Source organism: Ambystoma mexicanum, chromosome 5p (assembly GCF_040938575.1).
Source record: "Ambystoma mexicanum isolate Mex_15411 chromosome 5p, UKY_AmexF1_1, whole genome shotgun sequence".
NCBI lineage: Eukaryota > Metazoa > Chordata > Amphibia > Caudata > Ambystomatidae > Ambystoma > Ambystoma mexicanum.
Window position 1 is genome coordinate 135,352,469 of NC_090930.1, and position 16,768 is coordinate 135,369,236.

General features: G+C 47.3%; 1 protein-coding gene across 3 annotated transcripts in view; it reads left to right on the forward strand.

Annotated features, from left to right (window-relative positions):
• Nucleotides 1-5,318, forward strand: part of LAS1L (LAS1 like ribosome biogenesis factor) — a 948,139-nt gene extending 942,821 nt beyond the window's left edge. For all 3 annotated transcript variants that reach the window (XM_069612531.1, XM_069612530.1, XM_069612532.1), the window contains exon 13: nucleotides 4,610-5,318. In XM_069612531.1, coding sequence (XP_069468632.1) covers nucleotides 4,610-4,694 — 85 coding nt within the window. In that variant the 3' untranslated portion in view covers nucleotides 4,695-5,318. The remainder of the gene's footprint in view (nucleotides 1-4,609) is intronic.
• Nucleotides 5,319-16,768: the final 11,450 nt, after the last annotated feature.

Sequence of the window (16,768 nt, forward strand, 5' to 3'; positions counted from 1 at the left end):
TGAGACAGTCACTGCATGATGCCAGTGGACTGGACACCTCTCCGGAGGTGGAGTTTTGTAGGCCTGAGCCTGGCTCTCATGCCGATTCCTCGTACCGGCGCCTTATGGCTAGGGTTTCTGAGTACTTGGGATGGTCTGCTCCCCCAGGGGAGTTTGTGCAGGATGATCTGACGGACATCCTTGATGTTGGTCCCCCAACTGATCCGGTACTGCCGTTCCATATGGCTTTACAGAGAAGGGTGGCGGCGGCTTGGACTGCTCCGGAGAGTCTCCCGGCGGTGGGCAGATCCTTGTCGCGAAAATACCGTCCAGCCAGTAGCGACCCCTGCTACTTAACCAGGCACCCTACTCCGGAGAGTTTGGTGGTGCAGGCGGCCACGGCCCCGGCAAAGCAGGCGTCGTACCCTACCATCCCTCCTGATAGGGAAGACAAACGTTTTGATGGCTGGGCGAAGAAAGTGTTTTCTTCTGGTGGTATGGCGCTTCAGGCGGCCAACTCCATTTGTGCCTTGTCTCGTTTCACACACACTCTGTGGAACTGTGTTGCGTTAGCGGCTGAACATATTCCCGAAGGGGACGAATGGGATGGTTTCCTTGCTATGGTCCAGGATGGTAAGGATGCCATGTGTGAGTCCGTTCAGTCGGGTTTGGACTTAGCTGAATGCGTCAGTAGGTCCATGGCGGCGAGCACCGTGATACGCAGGTTTGCGTGGTTGCGGAAGTCGGGGTTTGCTCCTGATGTGCAGTCTCGGCTCCTCAACATGCCCTTTGACGGTGAGCACCTTTTTGGCAGCAAGGCTGACAAGAGCCTTGAGAGGTTGCAGACCTCGAAAGCTGCAGCGAAGTCTTTGGGCGCTGCAGTTCGCCAACCTCCGCCTTTTCGTCCTAGGGGACAGCAGTGGAGGGGTGGTTCCTTTCGCTATTACTCGTCCTTCAGTAAAGCGAGAGGAGCTGGCAGTCAAAGAGGCCAACGCAGGGGTACCAGAGGTGGACGACAGGGTACCCGTGGTGCCAAGGCCGCTCGGGCAGTTGCCTCTTTGCCCTCAGGTAACGCCGCGGCCGCTCCCACTCAGTCATGAGGCCATGTCCCATGGTTCGCCGGTTGGGGGAAGGCTGGCGCAGCATCTTGTAGAGTGGCAAGCCATTACTTCATATGTGTGGGTTCTGGAGATCATAACCCACGGCTACTGTCTTCCCTTTCGGCACAGGCCTCGCGACAATCCACCGGGGAACCTCTCTTTGCAGAGCCTGGATCCGCTCCTTGCGCAGGAAATTCAAGCCCTGCTGGAGAAAGGCGCCATAGAACTGGTGCCTGTAGCGGAGAGGAACATGGGATGGTATTCCCCTTATTTTTTGATTTCGAAGAAAGACGGGGGATTGAGACCCATCATGGACTTGCGCGGTTTGAACAAACTCCTCAGGAAGGACAAGTTCAAGATGGTTACTCTCTCTCAAGTCCTCCAGGCCCTTCAGCTTCAGGACTGGTTGGTGTCACTCGACCTCAAGGATGCTTACTTCCATGTGCCGATCCATCCCAAGCACAAGAAGTACCTGAGGTTCGAGGTTGGCGACTCGCACTTTCAGTTTCGGGTCCTGCCGTTCGGATTGACCTCCGCCCCGAGGGTTTTCACCAAGCTCATGGTGGTGGTGGCAGCGCATCTCAGGCAAGGGGGGATTCACGTCTACCCCTACCTGGACGATTGGTTGATCAGGGGGAGCTCTCCCGAGCAATTCCTGGATCTTCTGTCCGTCACCTGCCACTCCCTTCACAGGCTGGGCTTCTCCCACAATTTAAAGAAGTCCCATTTGACGCCAACACAGCGGCTCCAGTACATCGGCGCAGTGATCGACACTTCCCTGGGGCAGTGTTTTCCTCCCCAGGTGAGGGCTCTTCACATTCAGCAGATGGTGCACAAGTTTCAGCATGCCCAGACGCTCCCAGCGTTCGAGTTCTTGAGGCTGCTCGGCCTCATGGCATCCTGCATTCTTCTGGTGCCAGAGGCTCGCCTGCGGATGAGATCTTTGCAGTGGGCGCTCAAGACGCAATGGTCGCAGTCCTCCGGCAGGATGTCGGACCCGGTTCAGGTGCCGCCCTCGGTCGCCCGGGACCTTCTGTGGTGGGCCGTCGAAGGCAACTTGATGAAGGGGGCTCCTTTTTGGCTTCCCTGGCCGGAGGTGACGATCGTGACGGATGCATCCCTCACGGGTTGGGGAGCTCATGCCAACGGGCTGACAGTCAGCGGTCGTTGGTCTCCGTCGGAGTCCAGACTCCATATCAATCTGTTGGAGCTGAGGGCCGTCAGGCTAGCCCTGAAGGCTTTTCTGCCGACTGTGCGAGGAAAGAGTGTCCTGATCCTGACGGACAGCACAGTGGCCATGCACTACCTCAACAAAAAGGGGGGGGCAGGGTCACTTCCTCTGTGCAGGGAGGCGATGCAGCTCGAGTTCTGGGCCATCCAGCAGGAAGTTTCGATCTCGGCAGTTCATCTGGCCGGAGACGAAAACGTGACGGCGGACGCTCTGAGCAGGCAGAGCACGATCTCTCACGAGTGGGAGTTGGCTCAGGAGATTCTCCTGGAGATCTTCGCACTTTGGGGGACCCCTCAAGTGGATCTCTTCGCCTCCAGTGTCAACCGGAAGTGCGAAAGGTTTTGCTCGCGGGAATTTCCTCCAAAAGGAGCCTTGGGAGACGCGTTCGTGGTGGAGTGGTCGCTCCCGCTGCTGTATGCGTTTCCTCCAGTCCCCGTCATCCCGCAAGTGCTGCGGAGGTTACGGAAGTTCGGTTCCCGGATGATCCTCATTGCTCCGGCGTGGGCTCGGAGGACGTGGTACCCGGACCTTCTCGACTTGTCCATCTGCCCTCCGCGTCGTCTTCCCTACCGAGACGATCTGCTCTCACGGGAGGGGTGTCAGGTTCTCCATCCAGAGGTCAGATCCCTCAACCTTCACGCTTGGCTTCTGAAAGGTTGAGGTATATGGATTGGGACCTCCCTGAACACGTGATGGAGGTGTTGCTTTCGGCCCGAAGGCCAGCAACAAAGTCTCTGTACCGTTGGCGGAAGTTCTGCGACTGGTGCCGAGTTCAGAATGTGGATCCTTTTGCATGTGACATCCCCATGGTTCTGTCCTTTTTACTTTCTTTGGCCCACAGGGGCTTGCAAGTGGGTACCATTAAAGGTTACCTGGCGGCGCTGTCCATCTTTAAGCGCTCATCTGAAGAGTGTTCTTACTTTAAAATCCCTTTAATTTCACAGTTTCTGAAAGGGCTCACTAATGTGTTCCCTCCGTCACCTTTCCTGGTGCCCGGTTGGGATTTAAACCTTGTTCTTAAGTTTCTTATGGGTGCTCCGTTTGAGCCTTTACATTCTTGCCCTTTGAGGCTGTTAACTCTGAAAACTGTGTTTTTAGTTGCGGTTACTTCCACTCGCAGAGTGAGTGAGTTACAGGCACTTTCAGTTAAGCCACCCTTCACTGTATTCGTCCTTCTTTTCATCCGAAGGTAGTGACGGAATTTCATTTGGCCCAGAAGGTTGTTCTTCCGGCATTCTATCCTCCTCCGCATCCTGGTAAGGAAGAGGAGAGGCTCCATAGGCTTGATCCTAGGAGAGCTTTAAGCTTTTATGTTTCACGCATGTCCCGGGTCAGAGTGGACGATCAACTCTTTATTGGTTACGCTGGAAAGCGTTTAGGGCAAGCTGTGACGAAACAGACTTTGTCTCGCTGGATTATTTTGGCCATCTCGGAGTGCTACCGCTTGGCGGGTAAGGACCCACCGGCTGGCTTGCGGGCCCATTCTACCAGGGGTATGGCTGCATCTACTGCCCTGCAGAGGGGTGTTCCTATTCGCAACATCTGTGATCAGCCACCTGGGCTTCAGTACATACATTTGTACGTCACTATTCCCTTGATTCCATCCGAGCACAAGATCTGGCCTTTGGCAAGGCGGTCCTTTGCTCTGCTATTTGATTGGCTATTCTAAATTTTGATTCTAAATTCTTTCCCTCCTCCTTGCTCTGGTACTGCTTTGGGAGTCTGTCATAGATATGGAATACGTCGGAGGACCCAATCCCCTCGAAGAACAAGTTACTTTCTTACCTGGTAACGTTCTTTCGATGGGATGGTCCGACGACGTATTCCATATCGCTCCCGCCCTGCCTTCCCCGCTGCAGAATTTCTTTTGCGATTGCAGCTTACGTTCCGCAAGGCTTTGTGTCTGACTGGCAGTTGACTAATGTCACACGTTCTGGGGGAAAAAACTACAACTGAGGCTACGGGCGTCGTGCGTCCTACTTATCACATCGGATGACTTCAGACGTCGGAGGAGGTCCTCGACGACGGCGCATCGACGCAGGACGCCGAAAAAAGTTTCCGAAGCAGCACAGCTGTGGTGATTACATGTCATAGATATGGAATACGTCGTTGGACCATCCCATCGAAAGAACATTACCAGGTAAGAAAGTAACTTGTTCATCTCTGCAAACGTTTTTACATGTGCTAAACTGAATTTTGTTACTTGATCTTAAGTTGTTAAATATAACAAGTGGTATGTTTACAAAAACAGCTGATTGTGATTCTAATAGTTTGTGTTACTTTCTTCTCTGATTTGCAGTGCTCCGGAGTTTAGGGCTTCTGAAGGCTTGTATTGGACCCAAGGTGACCTTCATCGAATCAAGACTGGAATCCAGCTCTTCTAACCAGCCCAACATGACCACATTGGAGAAACGCCACCATCCCGGAAGTATGACCTTTCGACTTGTGAAACAATTAAGTGCTTGGTTGCATGACAACAGCGATCCACCTTTTTGTATTTTTTCTTTATGCAATCTTTGTATTTGAATTTTTTATATTGTACAATAAAGACAACCTTAAGGGAGGGCTTTTATGAAAGAAAGAGTCCCTACACTTTTTAATTTGTTTTCCTTGTATTTGCCTTGGAACTGTTGAGTTGAAGTGCTTTTTCGGTTATGTGTACAAATAGACAAAAGCATTCTGTCTGTACAAGATCGTGGAACACTGGGTAAAGGTTTTAGTTCTTTAGTTTCTTTTAGTGTATAAATCTTCTGAGTGATAGCCACCCTTTTTTTTAAAATGTTGACCAGAGTAAACATTTTTCTTTTAGAGAGGTACTTTTTCTTGCTCTTCAATATTCTTTATAGTTGTATTTCTTTCAGAAAAGAGTGTGCAACGATGTTCACATGGAAATATTGGTGTGGGGCATGGGAGAATGCAAATATACAAGGCTTTTTTTATCATACTTTTTTTTAACATATTCGAGAATGTCTTGATCTGTTAAATAAAATCATTATAATTATTTGTCATATTGGGTCTATAGGTCTTGTCAAATTGATTGATACCGTCTCAATGTGTTTAAACAAATGTAGATACCGGTCTGAAATGATATATGTTATTTATAATGTGCTTAATGCACACAGGTTTCTAAGCGCGGACCCGGGGATCGAACCTGTGTTGCTCTGTGTTCCAAGGAGAGCACGTTGCTGCTGAGCTATCCTCCCGAGACTCCCTGATACAGCAGACAAGACACTAATAATCAAAACCACCCTTAACCTGGTGGTGTACTTTTAAAACCTGGCTTTAACTGCATGTTAATGTGTTGATGGAAACGTCTTTCACAATCTCATATCAAGTAAGGCTCAGGCAAGAGATGTATACTTCTGTGTAGCCAGTACCACCATCCGGGTGGATAGCCAGCTAGTCCTCCTAAACATATGCACATTCTGTTCATTGTGTGATGTGCAGCAGTTTACTTAAGCAATTAACCCCTCTGGGAGGGGGGTTTACCAGCTGGTAACAGTTGCAATGCCCTTAGCGTGGGCCCTTGGCTGTTACAACCTGCCAACACACCGCTGCAAGGGACAGCTGGTGAGGTGCGAGAGTAGAAGGTAAGTTTGGGGGCCGAAGGGGGTGCTTGTGTATGGTAGGAGTGCAGTGGTGGAGTGGGCAAAATAAATTTCGGCCAAGGAGTGAGGTGCCACTGGCCAGCATGGAACGTTGGCTTTACCATTAAGTAAATCCTTCGTTCATTGCTACCAGATTGGCAGGCACCTTTACCCTTTACCCTGGGTCGTAATATTTCAAATAATAAAAATGAAGAAGGTTAAATGATCAGGTTCCACTGGTGGTTGTGCATCAGTACTAGGTGGAAGTCTTGTACAATGTTCTGGTTCTTTATAACTTGCCCTTCTCAAAAGGCCTTGCTGTATCCACTGTCCACTTACACCAGATTATTTGATGTCCAGGAGGAAGGCAATTTAAGGACTAGCAGTACACACATCGCTCTGAGTAACTTACATTAAACACCTTTTATATGCAGTGCAGAAATAGCTAAGTGCATATTTTATTTTGATCTTAAGTGAGTCCTATTGTATGCCCTGTTGTCACTAATGTGGTTTCCTGGCACTCAGGATTTGAGAATAATAAGATTAATGATGATGTTAATGGTCCAGACTAGTGGTAACATAGTTTAGTGGTTATTAAATAGAAAGGTTTTAAATGTTTACCTAAAGACTAGAGGATCAGGCATTGTTCTTAAATGTACTGGACTAGAGTTCAGCCGTTTAGCTGCAGAATAGGGAAAAGTACGGCTTGTTTGTTTGTTTTATTATTTATAATGCTCGACATACCCTAAGGTAACAGGGCGCAGCAGTTACATGTATATGCGAAACTTAGTTGCAAGGCTTACATATTTACATACAGATATTACATACAAAATATATACAGGTACAGCCTATTTACAAATGACAGGTGCAAAGACAGGGAGAGCAAATGATACATACAGCTTACTTACATTGACAGTGTGTGCGAGAAAAGGTGATGATAAAGTGAGCGTGAGCACAAGTTAAGGAGCGTTCGCTTTCAGCCACAGGATGGCGTTGGTCCTGAAGTTTTGGTAGGGTAGGGTCGTTGTCCGAATGGGAGGTAGGGAATTCCAAAGTTTAGCTGCTTTCACCAGAAAACTGTTACCGCCTACTGTCAAGCGGTAAAACTTGGGAATAGAGATGCAGTCTTTGTAGGCAGATCTCAACGGTCTCAGTGATATCTGTCGGTGAAATCTGTCGACCAAGTAGGTAGGCGCAGCGTTATTGAGGGATTTGTGCGTAAGTGACAGAGATTTAAGGAGAATTTTATCATTAGTTGGGAGCCAGTTGTTCTGTCGGCTAATCTCAGAAATGTGGTCTCTTCTGGAGATACCTAGTGCCGCTCTAAGAGCATTATTTTGGAGCGTTTGGATTTTTTTAGTAATAGTTTTAGTTGAGCCCAAGTATAAAGCATTGCAATAATCCAGGCTGAAAGCTCTGGCTAGGATAGTGCAACTAGTGTCAGAAAGGAATGGCTTGGCAGTGCGGATGAGCTTGCATGTGTAGGCTGTAGAGAATGTCCTTCTTTTGCTCACCTAATTTAGGCACGGTCAAGAGGTTGGAGTTAGCTGATTGATAAGGTGGTGTGATTGGTCAAGACCTAAAATATTCCTTAAGGAAAGTGAGCCAGAGTGGCAATTTGTACCATTCAATCAAAATAGCTTTATTTTGGCCACACAGACACACAAGCGTGCAAATTGATGATACTACACATTACTTTAACAATGTAATCAAAACAAACATGACATACAATAGTTAAAACATCTGGAACACATCAATAAACATTAAAGTGCTTTACATACAGTGCAATACCAAGTGAGCAGTTATGTGAATGTCTTTCAAATGTTTAAGATCCAGTCCAATAGACAAATAGGCAATCAGAACAAAAAAACACATACTTTTGTAGCTACTAGAGATTGCAAAAGATAACTAAAACGGCAGCGATTACTGGTGTTACAATACCCACAACACTTAAGAGCTGGCTTCCTGAAGTCACTGAAATGCCAATATAATAACTGACGACAATCGAGAAGAATACATCCTTATCAGTTAGACGGGGAAGCAATGCTTAGAGCGACATGTGGTAAAAACTCAGCCCAAATATGGGGTTATCTCAATTTGGCGACTTTCAATATACAGTTACCTTCTCAAATAAATGGAATAAGTAATGATAGGTGGGTACATAATTATACTGAACTTTACGCAAGACCTAACAATGTCTGCACACCCTACCCTGCACATAGTGGCAAATGGCAATTGAAACTTCAAGAAGATGACATTGTACACTTTATTAAGAAATCAATTCTCGCACCCCAAGGCCTGACGGACTTAATAATTGTATGTTTAAAGATAATCCTGAAGCCTGGACGAGAATATTGTGCAATATATTCAGCGAGGTCCTAATATCTGAATCATCCCTCAGTCATAGTGCCAGCCTATTATAGTGCCAATTTTTAAGAAGGACGATTGGTCAGATCCTACTAATTAGAGACTGATCGCCCTTCTGGATGCACCTGGTAAGATCTTTTCTAGAATTGTTTTAAACAAATTTAACCAATCAAACGCAGTTGTTGGCAAACAGGATTTGTACGAGGATTGGGCACCTCAATCAACCCTTTTGCAATTACTGCCATACAACAATCACACTATTGCTCGAGATCATGGTTATATATGGTCTTTGTGGACTTTAAGTTCGCATTTGATTCTGTGTCACGAGAGCAAATTTATAAACTGAAAAAGGCAGACTGCCCGGTGCACCTCTGCGAGCTCATTTAGGCATTACACACTGAAACTCAAGAGTATGCACATCCCTGCGGGGTGACTTGACAGAAGAGATACCCACGTTTCGTGGGGTAAAACAGTGCATGTTAGCGTCAGCGATTTTTATTTTTTTTATTGCTGATATGTTTAAAGACTTTGAGAACATTAATAGTGATGCCCCGAAAATTAATGATGTGGAGATCCCAGCTCCTGTTTTTATGCTGATGATCTAGTCCTGATGTCAAAATCTCTGCAGGGACTGCAGCGGTTGTTAGATGCCTTATCGACATATATAAATAAAAATCTACTAACAATAAATCTGGCTAAAATGAAAATAATGATACACAATGAGAACATTAGGAATAAATGTACCCGAACATGGACCCTGAATAATGTTAACTTAGAGAAAGCATCCCAATAAACATATTTGGGAGTGATCATCAATAGTAATGAACGTAGTAAAGAATATGATTTGAATGTGAAGAGAAAATTGCAGACTGCGACATCACAATCAATAATTATCATGAAACGATATGGGAAATTTACCCTAGATTCGATCATTATATTCTTTCTTCAAAAAGTAACTCCCATAATATTGTATGGTGCGGAAACCAAGCCTATTCTCAGTGAACAAGAATTTATCAAAACTGAAAGTCGATATTGGAAAAGTACATTTGAGTTGCCCAATTGTGTCCCAGTTTCATGGATATGGTATGAGTGTGGCCTGATATCGTTGTATGCTAGATACAGATGGCAGCTTATAACACTTTTTAGAAAATGTTTAATAGTGCCAGATTCACATATGTTGTTGGGAATTGCTGCTGAACATATGTTTAGTTCTTGCCATGATTTTGTACGTAAATGGAGAGATTTGGTCATTCGATCGTTGTGTGAAATTGAAGTGACCATTGAAGTCCTGTTGGAAAATCCTTGTTAAGTTAAGGCCAAATTATTTGAACTAGATTGGATCTTGACGAGAGAAAAATGCTTGAAGTATAAGGATTATAATTGTAACCCATTTAAAATAAAAAAAATATGGTACCGTGGAGGCGTACTTACAAAAGTCACCCTCAAGCAAACATCGGAATGATTTCATGAGGTTTATGTTTAACCTACTGCTCACTTAAGAAATACAAATCAGACGTAAGATCATACAGGAGGGCCAGTTTTGGTGTTTCTGCAAATTGGCACAAGTCAAAGAAACATTGAAGCTTTTACTAATTGATTACTTGTTGCTCAATGACATTCCAATTTCTCACTTTAAGAAATTGTTCGAGAATTGACAAATATTGACCAAAGAACAACTATGGGAAAATGTGTTCATAGGCCAAAAATTAAAGGCTCAACTTTCTGTTTTGAATTACTTGTATCTACTGGAATTAATGTAAATAGATGTAATATTAGATTAATTGGACTCTTCTTTTCTTTTAGATGAATTTTAAGGTAAATATAATATGATACGGTTTAATGATTATCTGTCAACATTTTGTATTGTTTTAATCAATATTGGTGATAAAGGAATTTGTAAAGTTATAATATGATATATTTTATTTGTATCGCGCTCGTACACAAGTGTCTCAGAGCGCGACTAGGCAAGGGAGGGCAACAAGGGAGAACACAGCACAACATAAAACGATCTTACTAGGCTAAGTGACATTGAGAACGCGCAAGTGCATGGGAAAGGGAAAAGGAAAAAAGTGCATGGAAGGGTGAGGGTGGAAAGTGCAGAAGCCCAGGAGTGCAGATAAATAAAATAAACGGAGAATTGAGGCAAACTGTGGTAGTGCAGCCAGCAAGTGGCAAGTGCTGTTTTTAAGGCAGCAGACTGGGTAAGTCTGAATAAGTGCAGAAAAATAAGAAAAATGGGGGGGGTCTGTATGGGTACAGATATAGTCCCCAGTACAAGGGGTGGCCAGGAGGCAGTGCAGGAAGGTAGCAGGGTGAGCAGGTACCTGGGCCCAGGGGACAGAGGGTGGCCAGGTGCACAGTTCCAAGAGAGCAGATCGGCAGGGGAGAAGGGGAGCGAAGGCAGAAGCAAAGAGGAAGGTTTTGAGGTGCTTCCGGAACCGGAGATGGTTCTCCTCAAGTTTTAGAGTGGCAGGGAGGCTGTTCCAGAGGGAGGCCCTAGCCGAAGATAGAGATCTACCCCCCGCTTGTTTCTTTGAAAAACGACTGACCCTGTGGGAGTTGGAGGTAGAGGAGCGAAGAGCTCAAGAGGGGAGGTATTTGCGGAGGGATAGCTGAAGGTATTTTGGACCCAGGCCCCAGAAAGCCTTGTGGACAATGCAGAGGGTTTTGAATTTAATCCTTGCAACCACTGGGAGCCAATGGAGAGATTTCAAAGCTGGAGAGATACGATCCCAGGGCTTGAGGCCAAGGATAAGTCTCGCAGTCCTGTTCTGGATAAGTTGTAGAGGGCGGAGAGTAGAGGCAGGTAGATTTAAGATTTAGAAAGAGGCTGTTACAATAGTCCAAGCTAGAGAGAACCAGAGCTTGGGATACCATGAGCTTCTGGGGGAAGGAGAGGAAAGGCAGAATGCCTCTGAGGAGGTGCAGTCGGAAGTTTGACTTTTTAGAGACATCAGAGATATGGGCCGAGAAGGAAAGTGTGGCGTCAAAGATGACGCCAAGGTTCTTAGCCTCGCAGGTAGGGGTAGGAGGAGGGCCAAGGGAGGCCAGCCAGAGAGTGAGGGAAAAGGATGAAGATGGTGTGCCGATGAGGAGGATCTCCGTCTTGCTGGCATTCAGCCAAAGATCATTGGCGGCACACCAATTTTGAATGTCAGGCAGTCAGAGATGAGAGAGGGAGAGGAGGTGGCCGAGGGCAACCGGAAAATGAGTTGAGTGTCATCAGCGTAGCACTGGAAATTTGAGCAGAAAATGGCAATGCAGTGAGCGAGAGTTGCCAGGTATTGGTTGAAAAGCCAGGGTGAGAGGTTAGACCCCTGGAGAACCCCACAGGTGGAGATGAAGATAGATGATAGGAAATTGATTTGATTTATCAGCTATTACAAATTAAAAAAAGATAGATATTTTAAATGGCAATAGACATGAACTAACAATTACAGGGAAAAGGGCTTGAAAAATGTTTTTTACATCGATTTTCAGAGCAGAGGACCAATGGCCTTAACAATGGGTGAGAGAATGTGGGTATTAGACCAGGTGATACAGGGAGATAGAAACATAAACCAGGGACAACAAGAATAGAGCGTAGTGATTTTTTGTTTATATAGCTCTTACGCCTAAGCCTGTACATATTTACATACTGTAAGGGTGCAGAATTAAGGCTTGGACACAATGGGCCTCATTACAACCCTGGTGTTGGACCATGGTGCTATTAGCACCATGGTCCATGCCGGATTCCGCCATGGTGGATGGCGGATTTACCGGCCCATTCCAAGGTTGGCGGGGCGGTAAATCCCCATTCACCATGGCCCCTTCCCCATTCCCATTTTTGGCCCATAGGGCTCAATGGGAATGGGGAAGGCGCTAATTACGGCACCGTAAATTACGGTGCCGTAATTAGCACCAAGGTCCCTTAGCGGGTTGGACTTTAACGCCTGCAAAAAGCAGGCGTTAAAGTGTGAATCTGGCGTTAAGGGTTTAACGGCGCCGCAGCCTTTTACGGCGCCGTTAACCCCTTAACGCCAGGGTTGTAATGAGACCCAATGCCTGTTTCTTTTTGTAGAAAGACTTTTATTTATAATAAGAGGGTTGGAAAAACGCCCCTATTGCTTCAGCTAAAAGGATGTTCCCTGCCTCAAAGGAAACTAATGAAATTGTTAGGAAGTCTGAAACAAAAATGTCAATGTCCTGTCCAAAAACCTACTACTGTCCCTAACACCAATAATATAAGATAACTGTGCAAGGATGGTCTCTTTTAAAGTGTTCCTTGTGCTTTTAGACAACAGAAAAGTTCCCAGTCTCACTGGTAATAAAGTGATGCAAAATAATGTTCCAAAACGTGTGACTCCAAAAGCTATGGTTGGGCTCCTTTCCCCTAGACTTATTCTTTTGAGTTGCTGGATATCTCACAACAAACTGTTGCTTGACTTCACGGTTCCTGTATCCTGCTAGCTTGATATGCTCTGCTACCAAGTGTAGATTCCTTTTTTATCAATCCTATGGTTCTTGGCCTTCTTATCCTTAACCTCTCATGTGGGTGCGGGTCCCAGTCTCACAATACTTTACACAGTTTGGTTGCTTCCCTACCAAGCAAGCGTTTCCTCTTGTAATGTCTCTTTTCTTCTTTGAGTCCCAGACCCTCTTGGCTTTGGCTTCAGACTCACAAGATTGCATTGTCTCCACTTGGTTCACTCTCCTGCCAAGTATACAACCCTTTCTCATTTGCTTCAGGGTCCCAGACCCTTCCTGCTATTGGGTGCAGGTCCCAGACTCGCACAAATGCATTGTATACACTGGGTCCACTCTCCTGCCCAGTATACAACTGTCTCCTATTTACCTCAGGGTCCCAGACCCCTTCTCTCTTTTGGGTCCCAGACCCTCTATCTCGGTGCGGTCCCAGACTCGCAACTTTGCATGGAATACGCTTGGGTCACTCTCCTGCCAAGTATACAACTGTCTTCTTTGTTTCATGGTTCTGGACCCTCTCTCGCCAACTCCTGAGCTCACCCCGATGCTTCCCCGGAATGCTCACAGGTCTGGGGCAACCTGCATACCGGTCGGCCTCTTTCTTTGCAGTACCAACGGTTCTCCGGTAGCTGTATTCATCCTGGAGGCTTTGGTAGCATTCGGGTCATCCAGTAGCATCTGCAGCGTCCCTGCAGACAGACTTAGGGGGGATTGGGTCCTCTGACGTATTCCATATCTATGACTGGTAATGTCCACAGCTGTGCTGCTTCGGAAAATCTTTGGCGTCTGCGTCCTGCGTCGATGATGTCGATGCGCCGTCCCCGAGGACCTCCTCCAACGTCACCCGATGTGATAAGTAGGACGCACGACGCCCATAGTCTCAGTTCCGTTTTTTCCGCAAACATGTTCGCTTCATGAATCTTGGTACGGCTCGACTTGTTGGAGTTTGCTGTTTTCAATTCTCGGTTCGTTGAACCTGTTCGGTTTGTTGTGAAGACCTGTTCGTAACGATGTCTTCTTCGTCTTCAACCCCGCGTCCGGGCTTCAAGAAATGCGGGGACTGTGGGTCCAAGATGTCGGTCACGGACTCGCACGACGCCTGCCTCTGGTGCCTCGGGGAGGCCCACGATACGGACAACTGTGTCGACTGCCAGTCGCTCACGGCAAAGGCCTTGCGGGAACGCAAGAAGAAGCTGTCGGTAGGCCGGGTGTCTAAGCCCCGGAAGTCAAGGTCTGCGGGGCTTTCGACGGATGACTTGAGGGACGACTCTCTGCGTCATTGTCGGAAGTCCAGTGGGTCTCCTTCCAGGAGTCGGTCTCGCCACTCCTTCGCCTCTTCGAGGCATTTCCGGAACGCCGGCATAGGTCGCCTTCCCCGTCCTCTTCCGAGGACTCCGCCCGTCGACGGGTCGCTTATCCCCTCCATGCAAGCGATACCGGAGGAATGGGCTTCCTTTGGGAAGCAGATGCTAGCGATTCTTGAATCGCAGGGCACCGGTCCGTCCGCGCCTCCGAGTGGGGTCGGTCGGTACTCGTACGCCTTCGGGCTCGGGTGGTCGGCACGGCTCGCGGGAGAGGTCCACAGGGGCTTGCAAGTGGGGACCATTAAAGGTTACCTGGTGGCGCTGTCCATATTTAAGCTCTCGTCTGAAGAGTGTTCCTATTTTAAGATTCCTTTAATTTCGCAGTTTTTGAAAGTGCTCACTAATTTGTTCCCTCCGTCACCTTTTTTGGTGCCAGGTTGGGATTTGAACCTTGTTCTTAAGTTTCTTATGGGTGCTCCGTTTGAGCCTTTACATTCTTGCCCTTTGAGGCTGTTAACTCTGAAAACTGTGTTTTTGGTTGCGGTTACTTCCGCTCGCAGAATGAGTGAGTGAGTTACAGGCACTTTCAGTTAAGCCACCCTTAACTGTGTTTCATAAGGACAGGGTTGTCCTTAGAGTTCGTCCTTCTTTTCTTCCGAAGGTGGTTTCGTAATTTCATTTGAGCCAGAAGGTTGTTCTTCCGGCGTTCTATCCTCCTCCCCATCCTGGTAAGGAAGAGGAGAGGCTCCATAGGCTTGATCCTAGGAGAGCGTTGAGCTTTTATATTTCGCGCATGTCCCGGGTCAGAGTGGACGATCAACTTTTCATTGGTTACGCTGGAAAGTGTTTGGGACAAGCTGTGACGAAACAGACCTTGTCTCGTTGGATTATTTTAGCTATCTCCGAGTGTTACCGCTTGGCGGGTAAGGATCCTTCGGCTGGCTTGCGGGCCCATTCTACCAGGGGAGTGGCTGCGTCTACTGCCCTGCAGAGGGGAGTTCCTATTCGTCACATCTGGTGCAGGCACCGGGGCTTCAGTACATACTTTTGTACGTCACTACTCCCTCGATTCCATCAGAGGGCAAGATCTGGCCTTTGGCAAGGCAGTTCTCTATTCCCCAATTTGATTGGGCATGCTAAATTTGTATTCTAAATTCTTTCCCATCTCCGTGCTTGATACTGCTTTGGGAGTCTGTCATAGATATGAAATACGTCGGAGGACCCAATCCCCTCGAAGAACAAGTAACTTTCTTACCTGGTAACGTTCTTTCGATGAGATGGTCCGACGACGTATTCCATATCGCTCCCTCCCTGCCTTCCCCACTGCAGAATTTCTTTTGCGATTGCAGCTTGCGTTCCGCAAGGCCTTGTGTGTCTGACTGGCAGAAAAGTTGTGGCACACGCTCTGGGGAAAAAACTATAACTGAGGCTATGGGCGTCGTGCGTCCTACTTATCACATCGGGTGACGTTGGCCGTCGGTGGAGGTCCTCGGGGGCGGCGCATCGACGTCATCGACGCAGGACGCAGACGCCAAAGATTTTCCGAAGCAGCACAGCTGTGGACATTACCTGTCATAGATATGGAATACGTCGTCGGACCATCCCATCGAAAGAACGTTACCAGGTAAGAAAGTAACTTGTTCTTCTCTCTGGTTTCGCGTTCTGTCCACTCCGCGCATTTGTCTTGCATCCGGGTAAGTCCCCCTCTCGCGTCTCTCTGGCTCATACCCTCGAGCCTGAGCTTGACACTTTTTTTTTTAAGGCACTCTGGCGTCAGGCTGATGTATTGGTTAGAGCCAACCCCTGGGCTCGGAAAACTAGATGGCTCGCTCGGTTTCACGCAAATAATCCCTGTAATCTAGTGATGATCGTCCCCAATCCCATAGGGGGTTACCCTCCCATGTGATCCTCCCTCGGTGCAGCACCCCCAGTGGGACTATTGTACTGTGGATGCACCACTCTGGCCCCAATGGAAAGGTCTCCCCATAGGGAAGACAGGACAACATCCTCAGATTTGTCATAATACGTCCCAACCGAAGGTGGTACTCCTTGAACTCGGAAGGGTGAAAGAGTGAGTTGGCCATTGTTAAGATGGATTTCTGAACTCTGGCCTGGAGGGGCAGAGGTTGAGAAGGCTAGCCTAGTTTCTTGGAACAGGGTAACCTCTGGACAAACCAGACCAATCAGGGTAGCTATGGCAGGCAGTCAAGACTAAGTCTCAGGAGCGGTGAGGGTGACAGAAGGACCTCAATGAGCACACAAAGCAAGGACACTTACAAATTACTCCAGACAGGTGTTCTATCAAAAATATAGACACATTTGTTACAAGGCCTTTGTAACAAAGACCATAGCAAAAGAATCACAGTAACACCAAGTAAACCAACACAACACTATCAACACAATGTATATACAAGACCATTGGGGTCTAAAGGGGTTAAATGCACGAAATATGTCGACAACCTACATGGGAAGGAAACGGGCAGTGCAGATAGTCTTTAGGCCCCTTCGACATCGACAACACACCTAAGAGGCAGTCCAAGCCCTAAGAAGAGACGAGCCTTGTGCTCAATAGTACATGCAATGCAAGCGCACGCGGTTGTTCCAATGGGCAAAAATAGGGTCTCTTAAGGGGTCTCTAGCAGTTCGGGAAGGTGGATGAGGCGATGAAGAACAAGTTCCCCCTATTCAGGGAGGGCCTCCACTTGAAAGCAGAGGCAGTTCCAGAGAGCGGGATGG